General features: G+C 57.0%; 2 protein-coding genes across 2 annotated transcripts; one reads left to right on the top strand and one right to left on the bottom strand.

Moving 5' to 3' along the window:
- Nucleotides 1–405: 405 nt before the first annotated feature.
- Nucleotides 406–10,120, bottom strand: SNUPN (snurportin 1). Its single transcript, XM_056345765.1, has 8 exons — nucleotides 9,926–10,120; nucleotides 9,583–9,739; nucleotides 8,716–8,820; nucleotides 8,487–8,583; nucleotides 7,824–7,921; nucleotides 7,409–7,486; nucleotides 5,439–5,519; nucleotides 406–1,474 (listed from the first exon to the last, which is right to left on the bottom strand). Exons 1-8 carry the CDS (start codon nucleotides 10,075–10,077, stop codon nucleotides 1,145–1,147), a joined length of 1,098 nt encoding a protein of 365 aa, XP_056201740.1. The 5' UTR covers nucleotides 10,078–10,120; the 3' UTR covers nucleotides 406–1,144.
- A 1,628-nt stretch (nucleotides 10,121–11,748) lies between these two features.
- SNX33 (sorting nexin 33) lies at nucleotides 11,749–15,976 on the top strand. Its single transcript, XM_056345764.1, has 2 exons — nucleotides 11,749–13,195; nucleotides 15,060–15,976. The coding sequence occupies exons 1-2, from the start codon at nucleotides 11,758–11,760 to the stop codon at nucleotides 15,311–15,313; spliced, it is 1,692 nt and encodes a 563-aa protein (XP_056201739.1). The 5' UTR covers nucleotides 11,749–11,757; the 3' UTR covers nucleotides 15,314–15,976.
- The last annotated feature ends 417 nt before the right edge of the window (nucleotides 15,977–16,393 follow it).

The following is a 16,393-nucleotide window of genomic DNA, read 5'->3' as shown; positions in this document are numbered from 1 at the left end:
TCTCCTCCTGGATACGGGCCCTCTGGCAGCATTTTCACAGGCAGCCGAGAGGAGACTCCCCAGCACCATGTTTAGCCCGATATTTCATCTCCCCCCTCCACGGCGAGTCTTCCTGCTCCAGCCTTTTATTGTCCCTCTGGAAAAGAACCTGGGAATGGTGAGTACAATCGTTTCGTCCCTGCTAAAACCGGTGAAAGGCAGCAGCTGGTGCTCGCAAAGCAGGCCTTCAGCTGGGCTACGAGGGACAGCGGCGGGGAAGAGAGTGAACCACCTCGGTGCGTGGAGGAGAATCAAACCCGCACAAGCATTTCCTCTGCTCCAGTTAGCGCTGCAACTGATTTTTCAGTCCCTATTTGGGAGGCACGGCACGCATCCACCCTTAGGTAGCAGGAAGACGCTCAAGAATTTGTCTTTCTGAGAAACCTTTTATTTGGCACAATCAATGCTAGCGTTTTTCAGTGCGAAACCATTCCTTCCTCCCCCTACTGAGAAAAGCCTCGAGTACAGGCTTCTGCCGCGCCGCACAAAGCTGTGCTCGGAAGCAGGGCCCACTGCGCTGCAAGGAAATTTAGTTTTTCTCTGTAAACGTGTGGGTGTGGAAAGCCCAGCCTTTGGATTTACAGCAGCTCGCTGCAAACTTTTTGTTACTAGAAGTGGACTGACCACAAAACTTTCATTGAGGCAGCCTCGGTAAACAGCTGGATCAAAGGCTGAAATGCCCTCGATTCCCGGGGCCAGGGAGGTGGGGCTGCCGCTGGGGCCGGGGTTCCGAGCAGCAGCTGCACCTCAGAGCTCTGAGCACTGTTCCTATGCTGAAGCTTTGCCAGAGGCTTTAACAGAAGCAGGGTCAGGAGCAGAGCCGGGAACCCTGCAGTGTGGGGACGGATCATTGAGTTTCCCAGCGCACAACTGCCTTAGCAAAGAACCAGACAATCCTGTTAAGACCTTACAGAAGCCCTGGCAAAAAGAAAAAAAAAGAAAAAAAAATCCAGCGGCACTTGGAACAAGATATTCCACTTTAGTGCCCTTTCAACAAAACCATCCTATGATCATTACCTTTGACCCCCTCTCAGGGAGGGTGAGGGACAGTGAGAAGCAGGGAACCTTTTCCTTTCTCCTTACCCAACCGGTCTGTCCCAGCAGCCTAATTCTCCATCTGGCTCACTGCTTCATCCCGGCCCTCGGGAGAGTTTGCTGGCTGAGGGGTAGACAAGTGTTCCAGCTCGTAATGTCCGTTCCTCGCAGCCACCGCGCTGCTCAGGTGACCCTTTTCTGCTGCCAGCTTTTTATTCTTCTTGCTCTCAATGATCTGCTGGAGCTGATGCCCAGCATAGTCTGGTTTGGCAGTGAGCACCGTAGCGGGCACAGCGAGCCCGAGGATCTCGGGGACCATGTAGGGCCGGAGCCAGCCCACCAGCGGGGTGCTGCCGGGGGTATAGTGGGTTTGCTTGTGATAGAAGAGAAGTCCGTCGACCTGTAAAGAGAGAGAGAGTGAATGAAAGGCCAGAGCTGGAGGCTCTTGCAGGTGGATGACAGAGCGCCAGACGACAGCACCGCTCTCCATAGAGGCCAAAACTACCAGCTGGATCATTTTTCTCAAGCAGTGCAATAAATAGCGGAAGGGAAAGAAGAAACCTGCAGAGCTCCTGCCCTGAAAGATCACTACAAGCCCAGCGACTGCCGGATGGCTTTCAGTCATCAGAGGCAAATGATCTCAGCCTGATGTCGGCACGGACAGCACTTTCCCTCTGGTTGCTATGATCCCATTCTGCAGAAAGGCCATCAGGTTTCTGAATAAGGCAGCGCACAGAAAGGCCACTTTACTGGATTAAGGTTATTTTAAATAATACATTTGCAGAGTAATTAGAGCGCATGACGCCAAGGAGCCCTGATTTGTAACGCTGCTACGGCTCTTTCAGCTGGCTTGTATGAAATAAATTCTTAATGTTTCCCAAGAGAGAACTTCACCAGCAATCGATGACAGTTAAGGGCACTCAGGACTTTGAAGGTTTAGGCCCTAACTCTTGTGCTACTATTTCCACACTCTGCAACACTGCAGCTGGCTGACATTTTCCCCCGCTTCCTCGCCACGCTCGGGGATTTTTGCCCCTGCCTTCCTGTGCTTCCCAGGGATGCACTCTGCAAGGTTAGATCCTGCTGTCGGGCTGCCTCACGCTGGAGGTGGTGCTCCTTTTAGCTCAGCCTCGCAAGCTCCTAAAAGGCCATTTGGCTACGAGTAAGAGTGGCTGAGTGGGCAGGAGAGATGAGAAAAAGAGCCCACCTCACGCTGCATTGCTCCCTGGCCCCTCCCCAAGGCCTACAGCCCCCAGAATATATATGGCAGAACGGCACATGTATTGGCAATGAGCAGAGGCATCAGTGAAGCAGGCAGATCAAGGTGATTTCTGCTACTGTGCTAGATTGTGAAAAAAGCAAAAAGCAGCATACATTCCTCTCTGAACCGTGGATGCTAACCTCCAGCAGAGCGGGCAGAGCTGCTTGCACTACTCTCTCCATAATTTTCAGTCACTGTTAAGATCTTGCAAAATAATCCCAGAAAAAGGGGGATTCCTGCGCTAGGAAAACGTAAGACCAGAACGGTAAACATCATGATGAGCTTGTGTAACCCTCTGGATATCTAAACAACAAAGCTTTTCCCTCCCCCTGCCTCCCAGGAAGGCTTGGGAAGAGCCAGATTCTGTGGCACCCCAGCACCATGCCTACACATCCAGCCCATTCCTGTGGGTGCGTGGCACTTGATGAGCAACAGGGATTCTCCAGCACCCACAGGAATGTTTTGGTAAAGATCAGAGCCTGGGAAGGCTTCTGCCTTCCAGACTGCTCCAAAGATCTTCCCCAAGCTGGAGAATTCAAAGGAGTTCAGCCTAGTGGAGAGTTACATCATACTCTTCCTTCCCTTGATTTCCCTTAAGTTACTCCCATATTCCTTCCAGTTTATTTAATTTGTTGGCCAGGTCTCTATTCTGAGTCACCACACTGACACCAGCCACATCAGAATAAGGGCTGACACTGTCCCTGAACGACCGAACCTGATGGGAAACTGGTCTGGCAGGATTTCATGTGTCGCAGCCAAGCTTTTCAGATTTTAGGTGCTTTACAGTACTCCTATTCCTTCGCATCGGGGCTTCTCAGACTTCGGCTGCCCCTGCCTTCAAGGAAACCCGAATGTTGTTTTACTCAGATCTACGAGTAGGACAGTAGCTCTTAAGATCCACTCCAAAAAACACTTCAAATTCAGGGCCAGTCAATTGATCCAAAGTCCACCGAGTTCCACAGAAAAAGTTTCCGCTGAATATAGCGGATCAGGTCCTAACTCTAAAGGTTAGAGATTAACTATGAAGACCCAGATCTGAAAGCACTGACCACCTCTGTTGCCACCACACACGAGATCCTTGTAAGGGTAACAAAATGCCAAGCCCAGGCATAAGGTGACCCCTATTATCCTGCACTGCCTATAGCAAGGCTGCATTTTGCTTTCTGTAAAGTTTATCTCGTTGGGTGCCGCGGGTGGAAGCTCGCGAAGGGGATTTTTTGGGCTCCCTCTTGTGGCACACCACAGGGGACCCGCGGTCCCCTCCACTCCGGGAAGCAGCACCACGGGTTCTGTGGGGTTACTGGCTGCTTCGAGCCAAATTATACCACGTTTCACTCGTTGGGGTCGCACCTCGACTACCAGCTCAGGAACATGGGGGGGCAAGTCACTGCTGGATTACAAGGGAGAGTCTGAACAACTCCACCTCCCTCCCCTGGTGTTTCGCAATGGTCTCCTTCATATGCCGAAAGTTTTTCTGCGCTGACTGCGGTGGGGCAATACTCCTCAGCCTTTTCTCCCGGGAGCAGATGCCTCCAGAAGGAATGAGGCTTTCTTCAGTAAAGACGGGAACGACTGTGTCTACAGAGACACTCCATCTGTAGTTGAGCCAGTCAGCTGAAGGAAATCTGGGATGCCTTCTCAACAAGTCCCCAATTTGTGTTTAGAGCAGGGCCTGGCAAGACCAGCAAGGGGCTGGGACTTTCCAACTCTCTCTAATGACTGTCCTGGTTTTGATGAGCAGAAGGCAAAGTCAGCCCTCCCAGCCAAATCAGTGTCCCTTAAATTTGAACCTGCACTTACGTTAATCGCTGACTTGGGCCGGGAGAGCACAAGACACGCAGTCAAATCCACGTGGCTTTTGGCTTAGGAGGACAAGCAACCTTTACAATGGCTGCCCCTGATCTAGAGACTGGGCACTCCACAGGAACCGCTGCAGCCACAGGAGGAGCTTCTGGCTCCCAGATGTTTGTCACCGACGCTGTGCTGGAACGCGCTCACCTCCTCCATCCTCTTCTGCTTCAGTGCCAAGTCAGCCAGGGCAGTCAAAAGCAGCCTGAGCTGTTTTCATGAGGGGCTCCCACTTGCTGCTCGCAACCGCACAGAGCTGAACTGGGTGGCACATCGATTTGTCTGTCCTGCCCTTCCCCCACAGGTGAGCAGAGAGGCCTGAACAGCACCTACTTCTAAAGCTGATGAAGCAAATGTAGGTGTCCTGTTCAGCCGCTCTTTCTGGGGGGGAATGCTGCCTCAGAGAAAGCCAGGAGCAGCTGCGGCCAAAGGCAGGGAGCTGCTGGTCCTGTACCAGACCAAAAAGCAGAGCTCACGTTACCCCCTCCACAAGATCCAACAGCAGTATAGCAGGAGGACAGTCATCCGAACCCCTCCCCGCCATTTCTGCTACAGCCTCCTGCCCCCAGCTCCAGTACACCTCAGACACCCATCACTAACACCCAAGCACTCCAGAAACCATCGGGAGCTTAGCACCACCATTCTCTTTCCTCCCCACCAGACGCAAGGTAGCTGGGTGCCTTGCACACAAGAGGGATGGAAGCAGCGAGACTAAGGAAACACAGAGCCCGTGACAGAAGTCAGAGAAAGACACCACTTTGCCTACCCCACACAGCTCAAGAAACACCCCTGCATAAGGGATTAAACTGCAGAGATCCTCACGCTTGTAGCCACGCAAGCCCACCCGGGGTAGCAGCTTTGGCCCTATAAATGTCAGCTGCCCATCACGCTGCCACACGAATGCAAGCCACGCTGCTTCTGGGTGTCCACATCAACCCCTCTCTTGCCCCAAGGGCTCTTTCAGACAACAGCAGTAAAGCACCCGGGGCACAGGGAATGCTATGGCTTAACTCCCGCTAATTAGTCGGGTTAGATGCAGCCTGTACCTGGTGACAGGGTAACAGATCAGCTGTGTGCATAAAAGGCACCCATCCCCCACCCAGGGAAACAGCAGCACAGCTCAGCAAGCTTTCCACAGGCCTTGGGACAGCGCCGCTCCCAAGCGGAGGGGATGCACCCCTCTCCAAGCAGCAGCAGATGCGTGGTGGGGCCGTCTCTAAGGCTGAAGTGCAGGTTCCCACCTGCGTGTTCTCACCTTGAAGGGGAAGTCCATAGCCAGCACCTTACACAGGCTGTCTGAGGAGCAGGGGAAGTTCCGCAGGCCCACAAATTTGTACTGAAAGAGTAAGAGAGGGTTAGAAGAGACAACCACATAGCCTAAAGCAGAACAAGTCACTGAATCGAGCACTGGTGCAGAGGCAGCTAAGGAAGGATTTCCACCAGTGAAAATCCAGCATGAGAAGGAAAGGGTGAGGGACAGGCATCACATAAAACAACGAGATCTTGTAAAACTTGAGACAAGATCTCGTAAAACTTGAGACAAGATCTCAAGCAGCCACCCCATCATTAAACTGCTGTCCTTCCTGCCACAGGGTATTGCGGGCCCAAAAGCACAAACAGGCTCTAAAGAGGATTAGACAGCTCCTGAAAGGCAGGTTCCCTGGTGGCCGTTAACTCCATGATCTAGGTACAACCAATGGCAGATGAAGTCAGAGGGAACATGACAGGTATCTCCAATTTCTTACTCTTTCCATAGCCACTGGTGTCTGCGATTAGTACAGGTTATTGGCACAGACAGACCTCTGATGTGATTCAGAACAGCAGTTCATAAGCAAACCCCAGATCTAGAGACAGAACAACAGGACCAAGCTGTCCCATTGGTGCCAGTCACACCCCACTAGAGTAACTGAAACTGCTTGCATGAAAATCTACAAAAATCACCCAAGCCACCAGAGAGGCTAGGGTGGGATCAGCTGTTAGAGAGAACCCCCGCCATCTCTCCAGCAACGCTTGATAAAGGACATACATCACTGCAACTTTACAAATCTCATTCCAAAACCAGAAGATGACCTTCAAGAGAAGACCCCACCATGGATTGCACCGTGATACCCAGACAGCATGAAATCTAGAGTGTCCAGAATGATCTACTTTGAGTATTTTATCACCCCAGTTTCAAATGACCCTCTCCTTGCATTTAATGAGATGCACACGGCAGAGACAGAGTGTACAGCTCCCACACGCTCCCGATACCTTTTTTCCCCAAAGCATCTAAGACTGCAGGAAGGACTTTTCAGGAGAGCTGACCCTGAGGCACTCTTTTAACCAAAATAGAAAATGATGACCTCTGGGCAGGATGCAAAGCAGACAGACATCTGCTCCAGCCTGCTGGCTCAGCCAAGCAAACCTTTCCACCCAGGAAATGAAAGCTGAAATGACTCCTGCTTCATGAGGTAGCTGTCTTCTGGATATTCCCATTGGAGTCAGAGCAGGATGTTCTGCAAATACAGATACCTCCACTGCTGACACAGGAGTGGTCATCCCCGTTTATGACCGATCTGCTCAATGCACAGGAGCTGTTCTGCTTAGCAGTGCAGCCATTGGATCCCACTTTGTAAACTGCTCCGTAGCCGAGCTGCCAAATCTCTTATGTCTGTCCCCAAAAATCACTTTCCAAGCTGCTGTGGGTTCTAGGTCTGACCTCCATGTGTAAGTCTTTAAAGGGAGACCTTTTATCCTTGCTGAGCAGGGACTCCGGGTAGCAATCCAGCAGCCACCCTGACAACTTCAACGATCCATTTAAGCAGGCGGGAAGGCTAAAGCTTTACAAGCCTTTCCCCTTGCCTCGTGAGTCCGCAAGACTAAACAAGAATAAATCCCATTGTAGTCAGGCTGCCAACCAATGCTACCCCTGTAGAAACCACAATGATTTTCCATTCTGTTTCAAGGTAAAGCTAAAAATGGCATGGAAGTTAGCTGATACCCTGCAGTCTGATCTCCCTCAGCACTTTGGCTGTGGGAGGAAAGCCACACACATTTACAATATTCAATAGTTCTATTTACATCCTGAACACGGCATCCCATTTCATCAGAAGTACACTTTGAAGCTTGATGAGGTGTGGGGTTAAGAAAAAAGCTTCCGCTTGTGAAAGAAAGTGCTGAAGCCTGCTGAACAGGAGACCTTACCCCCCATCCTCCTCCTCCTCCTCTTAGTGCAAAAGAACTTACTGGATTAATCCTGCTTTTCTCTCCCAGCCCTTCCTCCTCTTGGATCTTTGAGGAGAGCCAGAAGAATCTGAAGTCGGTCTGTGAAAGGAGGCAGAAACTTAATGACTATCCACCGCACATTGCTGATCAGCACTTGCTGGGTGTTGCCACTCCTTTGCACTCGCCTGGGAGATTTACAAACTCAGCTTCACCTACAGAACCAGCCAGCCCCATGAACTCTGCTACTTCCCCCAATACCCCCAAAAGATCCACCCAGTTATTCCAGTAACCAGAAGCCCATAAGCTGTAAAGATGCTGGCGCTTAGATGAAATACCCATCCTACTGCACGGTGCACCATGTCCAGTGCTGGCTGCAAAGCAGCTCACGGAACAGGGAACAAAAGGGAGGGGAGGGCAGAGGGGGAAGGTTCAGCACCTGGCAGTCATAAATGGGGTGTCCTCTCCAGCACATCACATCGAGGATATAGTACGTCTGCTGCACCTCGTTGTAGATGCAGTCCAAGATGCAGTACACTGCGCACACAAACACAGGGAGGTTGCAGACATGCCCCTGAGACTGCCTCACCCAGCAGCCAAATGCCAGCACAAATCTCTCCTGCATTAAGCCTGCCCTGATGTAAGGCTGCAAAGCTGCGACCACAAAAAGCCCTGTCCCAGACAGAGGCCCAGCAAGCAAAGGCATGTTTCAGAAAATGGCATTTATCAAACAGTTACCCCTTCTCCTGAGGGCAAGAAAGCAACTACAAGATGTATTAAGGAAGACCACACCGTACACAGCTCTCTGTCAGAAGACAGAAAGGATGTTGAGGTTTAAGAGTGTCAGTTAACCAGGCAGCTAATTAAAAGAAACTCTTACCAAGCATAAAGGTATCTGATACTGTCCACATCTAGTTATCCCCAGAGACACATGAACAGGGCCAAAGCTAACTACTCCCAGCAACAGAGAAGGGCACAGCTCCACGGCTCAAGGGAGCCGGAGGAACAGCACTGAGCCTCCTGGCGCACACGTTCACAGGGAGAAGCAGAAGGTTCCCCTCTCTCTATCCCAAATTCTGTTCCCAAATCCTCACACTGTTACCTTTCTCGCTCGTTGAATTGTGCCGGTTCCCCCCTGGCAGCAGGGATGGGAACCTGTTGACACAGAAACCGCTCTTGGTGTAAGCTGCTGTTGTGCCCTGTGAGGAAACAGGAGAGTAAAAAAAAAAAAAGAAAAATCAAGCCAGACGCACGGACCAGTCTTATGTTAGCTGGGAAAAAGGTACAGGTCCTTTACCAGATGGTGAGACATCACCACTGCTGCTGCTTACCCTAGACGCTACAACTAGTGACCTTTTCCCGATGGGACACACCACTACAACCCACTCCTGCTCCAGATCCAAGGGGACATCGACCAACCATTCTGACAGCATCAGCTATGGAGAAATCCAGAAAAAAAAATATCAGTTAGTAACAAGTCCCCCAAAGTTATGGAAAACTCATACATCAAGGATAAAGGAAGGTTTTGACTTGGCTTAAACAGCTACACTGGGTGCTTCAGACGCAATTTGCATTGCTCATCACCCAGCGTTAAGCACCAGAGGGGCTCACTCCCTCTCTCTAACCAACCTGCTTAACAGACTCTCCCCAAAGTCCTTCTCTTGCTTCCCAGCTGCTGACTAAGCTACAGACTACAGCATGGGGCTCACAGTCCTTGCCTGGGCACTCCTGTACCTTGGTCCTGGCTCCAGCCTCACTTTCAGCACTTCATTTGTGTATTTTAAATATGTGGCAGAGCATAGAGATTCCTAAACATTAGGAGTAAAGAGCCCAGACAAGCTGACCTCTTCAGAGACTGCCTGGCTATGATCACCTGAGCATCTGTGTGTCTTTTTAGGGCCGATATGGCACCAAGGCTAATAACACCCTCCAGCTGAGGTTTACCTTCCTTCCTGGTATCCCAGACATGGGGAGAACAGAAATCTTTAACTGAGTGCTGCATAACGGGATACAAACGCTGCTGGCTGAGCTGAAACCTCCCAGAGCACGCAGGCAGCTCATCTCCACCTCTCCTCCATTTGAACACAGCACATCGCACGGCTCCCCTCCAAGCACCAGGCCAGGTCAGCACCCCACACCCCTCCCGCTGCCTGGCCTCGCACTCACACCTGCTCCCCTTCACGAGGGACCCTCCTCACCTGATTGCCATAGCGCCTGGGCAGCCTGTGGCCAACATCCACGTCCATTTCCTCTTCCCCCGCATCTTCCCCCTCCTTCTCCTCGTCCCCGCTATCCACCCCTGCCCAGTCGTCATCTGCCAGCCTCCTGGCATGGTTCACGTAGTCCAGCCGCCTCCTGGGAGGTGGGGGGAAAGGAAAGAGCCCCGCTCGCCCTCCGCGGGAGACAGACTACCCCCTCCGCCCTGCACAGCCCCGGGCCCCGGCCCCGCAGCCCCTGCCGCCCGGTGGGCCCAGCACGGGCCTGTCCGCCCCCAGCGGCACCCCCCGGCCGGGCTCTCCCCTTCCTCGGGCCCCAGCTCACTCCCTCTGGAGGCGGAGGAGGCGCTGGCGGCGCTCGGCCTGCCCCAGGCCGCCGCGGGCCTTGTAGGCGGCGAGGCGGGGGTGCGGGGCCGCCGGGCTGTTGGGCCCCGCCAGGGCCACGCCGGCCGCCAGCGCCGCGCTCAGCTCCTCCATGGCAACGCCCGCCCGGCGCCCGCGCGCCGTGACGCACTTCCGCCCGACGGCGGGAACGGCGCCGCAGCCGGCCCGCAGCGCCCCCTCGCGGCGCGGAGGCGCCGCGCCCGACCGCCGCGCCGGCCAGCGGCAGCCCTCCCCCCCTATGACTCAGTTTCCCCTGCCGCCGGGAGGCGGGCAGGGACACTCGAGGCTGTGACCGGGCACGGGCGTAGGGGACATCCCGGGCAGGGACGGAGGGGACACACAGGGAAGGGGTGCGGGGGACAACTGCGGGCAGGGACGTAGGGCACCACCCCGAGCAGGGATGGAGGGGCCACCACGGCCACGGATGGAGGGCACCGTCCCGGGCAGGGACGGAGGGGATACCCCGGGCAGGGATGTAAGGGACATAGAGGGCGGGGATGGCGGGGGACAACGGCAGGCAGGGACATAGGGGACCACCGCGAGCAGGGACAGAGGGGACCGCGGTGGGCAGGGATGTCCGCGGCCATTCCCGCTCACGGCTGCGGGAGCAGCCGGTGCCGGTGCCGGTGCTGGTGCCGTGGGCGGGACCGGTGCCCCCGGGCCGGCTGCCTGCAGAGGGCAGCGTGCGACCTGCCGCGCCGCTCCCCTCCGCTCCCGGGCGGCGAACCGGGGAGCTCGGCGCTGCCGTGCGTCACGGGAGGCTGGCGGCCAGCCCCGCCACCGGCACCGGCACCAGCACCACCACCGCCACCGCCACCGGCACCGGGCAGCAGCACCGACATCGCGCAGCGGCGGCGGGCCCCGACACCGGAACCGGGCGGCGGTACCGAGGGTGGCCCCGGGGCGCCGAGGCCGGGCGGTGGCAGCGAGCGGCGGCCCCGGGCCCTGCCGGGCCATGCGGTGAGGGCGGCTCGCCGGTCCCGCCGACGGACGGGAGGCGCGGCCGGGCCGCGGCTGTGCTCGGCTCCCCGGGCCCGGTACGGCGGCGGCCGGGCCCCCCGTCCCCCCGCTCCCCTCCCCGGCCCGGCAGCGGGACCGGCCCGGTGCTGCCCAGCCAGCGGGCCCTCCCGTCCCGCCCCAGACCCGCGGATTCCTGGGCTACCCCCCCCACACACACACACACCCCAACCCCCCTCCCAACCCCCGGGAAAATCGGCCCGGAAAGGAATTGCAAAATTCCGGGATCACCGGGAGGTTGGGCTGGGTTTGGGGCCGGTTCCCGGCACTTCCCCGGGGCCCGGCAGCCGCTGGCGGGAGGGAAGCGGGGGGTTTGTCCACAGGAGCCCCGGAAAAAGTCGCTTTGGATTTCTTTCCTCGCCGGCAGCCAGATCTTTTCCTCCCAGAACGTGGAACGGCGGGATCGGCGTCCCAGCGAGCTCGGACCTGCGCGGCCATGGCAGAGCCCGGCTCCTGGCCCGGCCGGGGGCTGCGTCCCGCCGCGGCCAAGGAAACGCCGCTCGCTTGACCGGGGAATGTTGTTTTTAACCGGGGCGCTGGCATCGGGGGGGGCGCTTGGACATACGGACCTTGGCGTCGCCTCGTAGGGGATTTCTTTTCCACCTTTTTTTTTTTTTTTATTAGTTCATTTCCCTGAGAAACCAGCCAAGCCTTTTCCCACTGGTGGTGGCCTGGAGCTTGTGGCGTTGCCGGGGGGGGCGGTTTTTGGCTGCGGGGGTTGCGTGACGCTGTGTCCCCCCCACCCTGGGACCAGCCATGGCGTTGAAAGCCAGAGCGCTTTACAACTTCCAGAGCGAAAACAAAGAGGAGATCAGCATCCAGGAGAACGAGGAGCTCGTCATCTTCAGCGAGAACTCCCTGGACGGGTGGTTACAGGGCCAAAACAGCCGCGGGGAGACCGGCCTCTTCCCTGCCTCCTACGTCGAGATCCTCCGCTCCCGGTCAGGCTCCAACTACACGGATTACTCCAGCAGCCCGGCCGGCTCGCCCGGGCACGACTCCTTCTACACAGCTCCCCCCAACCCCGGCATCCCCTACCAGGGCAGTTTTGAGGATGACGATGATGATGATTGGGATGACTGGGACGATGCTTGCACGGTGGTGGAGGAGCCCCGGAGCGCACCGGGCACCAATGGGCACCCCTCGCCCAGCCTGCAGTACCCGACAGCGTACGGCCACCACCAGCACGCCGGTTACCATCCCAAGCCGGCACTGGAAAGGCAGGACAGCATGAGCTCCTCCAAGAGGGGCAGCGTGGTGGGGAGGAACCTCAACCGCTTCTCGTGCTTTGTGCGCTCGGGGGTGGAAGCCTTCATCCTGGGTGATGTGCCCCTGATGTCCAAGATCGCTGAGGTGTACTGCATTGAGATGGGCTCCAAAGGTCCCCAGTGGAGGGCAAACCCACACCCCTTCATCTGCTCCGTGGAGGACCCGACCAAGCAAACCAAGTTCAAGGGCATCAAGAGCTACATCTCCTACAAGCTGACCCCCAGCAACATCAACTCGCCCGTCTACCGGCGGTACAAGCACTTTGACTGGCTCTACAACCGCCTCCTGCACAAGTTCACAGTCATATCGGTGCCCCACCTGCCCGAGAAGCAGGCCACCGGGCGCTTCGAGGAGGACTTCATCGAGAAGCGCAAGCGGCGCCTGATCCTCTGGATGGACCATATGACCAGCCACCCCGTCCTCTCCCAGTATGAGGGCTTCCAGCACTTCCTCTGCTGCCGTGATGAGAAGCAGTGGAAGCTGGGCAAACGCCGGGCAGAGAAGGATGAGATGGTGGGCGCCAGCTTCCTCCTCACCATCCAGATCCCCACGGAGCACCAGGACCTGCAGGATGTGGAGGACCGCGTGGACGCCTTCAAGGCCTTCAGCAAGAAGATGGACGACAGCGTCCTGCAGCTGACCAACGTGGCCTCGGAGCTGGTGCGCAAGCACGTGGGGGGCTTCCGGAAGGAATTCCAGAAGCTGGGCAATGCCTTCCAAGCCATCAGCCACTCCTTCCACATGGACCCCCCCTACAGCTCGGACGCCCTCAACAATGCCATCTCCCACACGGGCAAGACGTACGAGACCGTGGGGGAGATGTTCGCCGAGCAGCCCAAAAATGACCTGTTCCTCATGCTGGACACTCTCTCTTTGTACCAAGGGCTCCTTTCCAACTTTCCGGACATCATCCACCTCCAGAAAGGTAATGGTGGCTTCTTACCCCCCGGTGATGACCTCTCATGTGTGATGGCTCCACCTGAGTGGGGATGCAATGAAGAAATCCTGTGCTGTGCAGGGGTGGGAATGGGGAGGGGGCATGAGGATAGGGATGGGAATGAGGATGGGGACCATTGCCTGTGGCTCCCAGGGAGGTGGCATGGTCCCCGCTGGCATGGCTCCCCCGTCGCCCCAGCCTGGAAGAGGCTGATGGGGCTGGTGGTGCTGCCCCAGGTGCTGCCATGGGCTCCATAACTGCTGCTGACAGTGCCCGAAGCGCTGGCGGCGGGGGTCAGCACAGTTGTCACTCCCCCCAAGCCATGAGCCCAAGCCAGCACCTCAGCTCTCGGCTCCAGGGTGACCTGCCCAGCACCTTGTGAGCGAGGGGCTGTGTTGCATCCCCACTCACCACCACTTCTCCCTCCTCATCCTCCCTCCCCAGCCAAGGCAGCGGTTGGGTGGCCAGCAGGGATGCTCCAGCTTGCTCCCCCAGGGCTGGGATGCGGCTGGACATGGCCTGGGGTCGGTCAGAGGGGCGGGGGGGACGACAACGATGACGACTGTGCAGGTCAAGGTGGGAGGTGGACGTGTCCTTTCTTCCCACCAGCCCCACCGCACTCCCGTGGCTGGGGGACACACACTGAACCTCCTGGGGACAACCAGGGTCAAACTCTTCAAGGTTTAGCACCCCCAGGGCATCGGGGCTCCCTGCATCCCCTTCATCCCCATGTGCTCACTGGTCCCCTGGGTATTTGGGGGGGTAACGAGGGAGGAGGAGGGGTGAGAAGCGTCTGCTCTGCCCTTTTGGTGGGGGGGCTGTGGCGGGCAGGGCTCGGTGTCCCTTTGCACCCTGGCAGCAGGGTGTGACGCAGCTGGGTGTGTGAGCGGGGCTGAAGTCCATGGGGAGGGGACGCCTGTGCCGGCATCCGTGGATCGGGGGGGGGCAGGCAGTTTTCCCCAGGGTGAAGCCAGGGCTGCCCATGCCCGAGCAGCCAGGGGTGCCTGTGCATTGCTCCGCATCCCTGGGGGAGGCTGGGAGGGCACAGGGGGAAGGAGAATGCAATCCTGCCCTGGCGCTTCCTCGCCTTTCCCTCCCCGCGTTGTTTACTGGCGGGTGAGAGGGGCTGGATCCCGTCCGGAAGCAAGGCCGCGTGGGCAGCGGAAGGCAGGATCTGGCCTCCAACTTTTGCTTCTTCCTCCTCCTCCTCCTCGTCTCCACTGGGAGCAGGGCTGGTGCGGCAGGAGCACCGTAACCCCGGGTCCAGTGCTCCCGGCAAGGGGCAGGGAGGAGGGAAGCAAGCCTGGTGAGCTGCAGGCCAGATCCTGTTTTCAGGCGAAAAGCCTCTGTGGTAATGAGGGGGGAGGAATGCAGGGCTGGAGCCAGGCAGGATTCTTTCGAAACCGAGCTGTAAAAAATAAAGGGAAGGAGGGGGAAGAACTGGTGTCAGAGCATCAGCTGCCTGAGGGAGAGGGAGATGCTTTCCCAGCCGAGCTCCGGCTGGTGCTGCATGCCCTTCCCACACCCTGGTTCATCCCCTCCCGAGCTGGGGTCTCCCCACCCGTATCCATGGGGTAGCATCAAACATCGTCAGGGCAGGCTTGGCCGGGGTGCTTGGCTGTGGTAACACTGCCCCACGTTAGCGTTGCACCCCGCGCCTGGCATCGCACCCTTCCAGCAGCCCAGACCCCCAAACCTCCTGCTAAGTTCGAGGCTGTGGGGCCAGGCTGGTGCCCCGGCACAGAGAGTGAGGGGACCTGCCGGGGCCGGCCAGAGATGCCTGTGCCAGGGGGAGGGGGACGGAGGGTCGCACGGATCCATCAGCCTCTCACCCTTCCCCCTGCCTCGCCAGGTGCCTTCGCCAAGGTGAAGGAGAGCCAGCGGATGAGCGACGAGGGCAGGATGGACCAGGAGGAGGCAGACGGGATCCGCAAGCGCTGCCGCGTGGTGGGCTTTGCCCTGCAAGCCGAGATGAACCACTTCCATGAGCGGCGTGTGGCCGACTTCAAGAGGATGATGCAGTCTTACTTAAAGCAGCAGATCGTCTTCTACCAGCGCGTCAGCCAGCAGCTGGAGAAGACGTTACGCATGTACGACAACCTCTAACGCCTCCGCTTGCTGCCCCCCAAAATCACGCACTTGTCTATCCGCAGCCTTGCAGACCTCCTCTGTTTGTGACGGGCTGAGAATGAATGGGAACTCATGACGCTAGTGACCAAATACCTTCGGGCTTTCTTCCCCCTTCCCGGGTGGGCAGGCTGCGCTCCTGCGGGGAAGGGCTTGCCCACGGGCTGGCCATGCCACCTCTTTCCCTGGGGACCTCCCACCCTGCCGCGGGTCTGGCAGGGGCGCAGGGGGGTCACAAGAGAGACGGATGTGGAGGTAACAGGGCCGGTATCTCTGCTCAGTGATTTTTAGCTTTCTGAAAACCCATCCTCCTGGAGCAGAGATGGGTGCATCCCAGCCCGCTGGGAGAAGAAATCAAAGCAGTCGACACTTTGCACACTAGAAGCTTTTCTGATGGAAAAAAAAAGAGCAGAAAAAGATCTTTATTTGGAAGAGAACATTGGAGTTTTTGTCACAAGATATTTTCAATATTTTCCATTTTTCGCAAATGTTTCTGCAGCATTTTTACCAATCAGTTTTTAAGTAGACACACAGAAGCAAAGGGAAATCTCTTTCTTGAGCATGGCTGTTGTCTGGGAAAAGGGAGAAAAAAAACCACCACCCCCCACAGCCTTTTCAATAAAATTGTTGGTAGAAAAACCACCCACCTCCTTCCCAGAGATGTCTGTGGAAAACGGAGCCGCTCCAGGATCCTGGGGAAGGCTCCACATCCGAGCATCCCCAGGCTTCCAGCCAGCTTCCGAAAATCCCTGTGCTGTGGGCAGCAGGGGGCTGAGTGCTGCAGGGGCTCCTGTGCTGGCTGCCCTCCTGCTCTCCAAACAACCCACCGAGGGGCAAATCCTGCCCCGCTTCACCCTGCCCAGTGGTGCAGGACCCAGGGAAGCGTGCAGCTGCCTGGGGAGACAGCGGGGCTGGCACGGGGGCCTTGTTTTTGAAGGGAAATGGCTGGGATAAATCACGGCGAGGAAAGTTAGGGCTGCCTTGGCCTGGCTCCAGGGTTAAAATTAGCCCCGGCATGCAGACCAGCGGGGTATTGTTAAAATAACAGCGGCGCTGGGA

This window comes from Falco biarmicus, chromosome 7 (assembly GCF_023638135.1).
Source record: "Falco biarmicus isolate bFalBia1 chromosome 7, bFalBia1.pri, whole genome shotgun sequence".
Classification (NCBI taxonomy): Eukaryota; Metazoa; Chordata; class Aves; order Falconiformes; family Falconidae; genus Falco; species Falco biarmicus.
The sequence above is the reverse complement of the archived record's forward strand: the minus strand, read 5'-3'. Positions and strand labels throughout refer to the sequence as shown.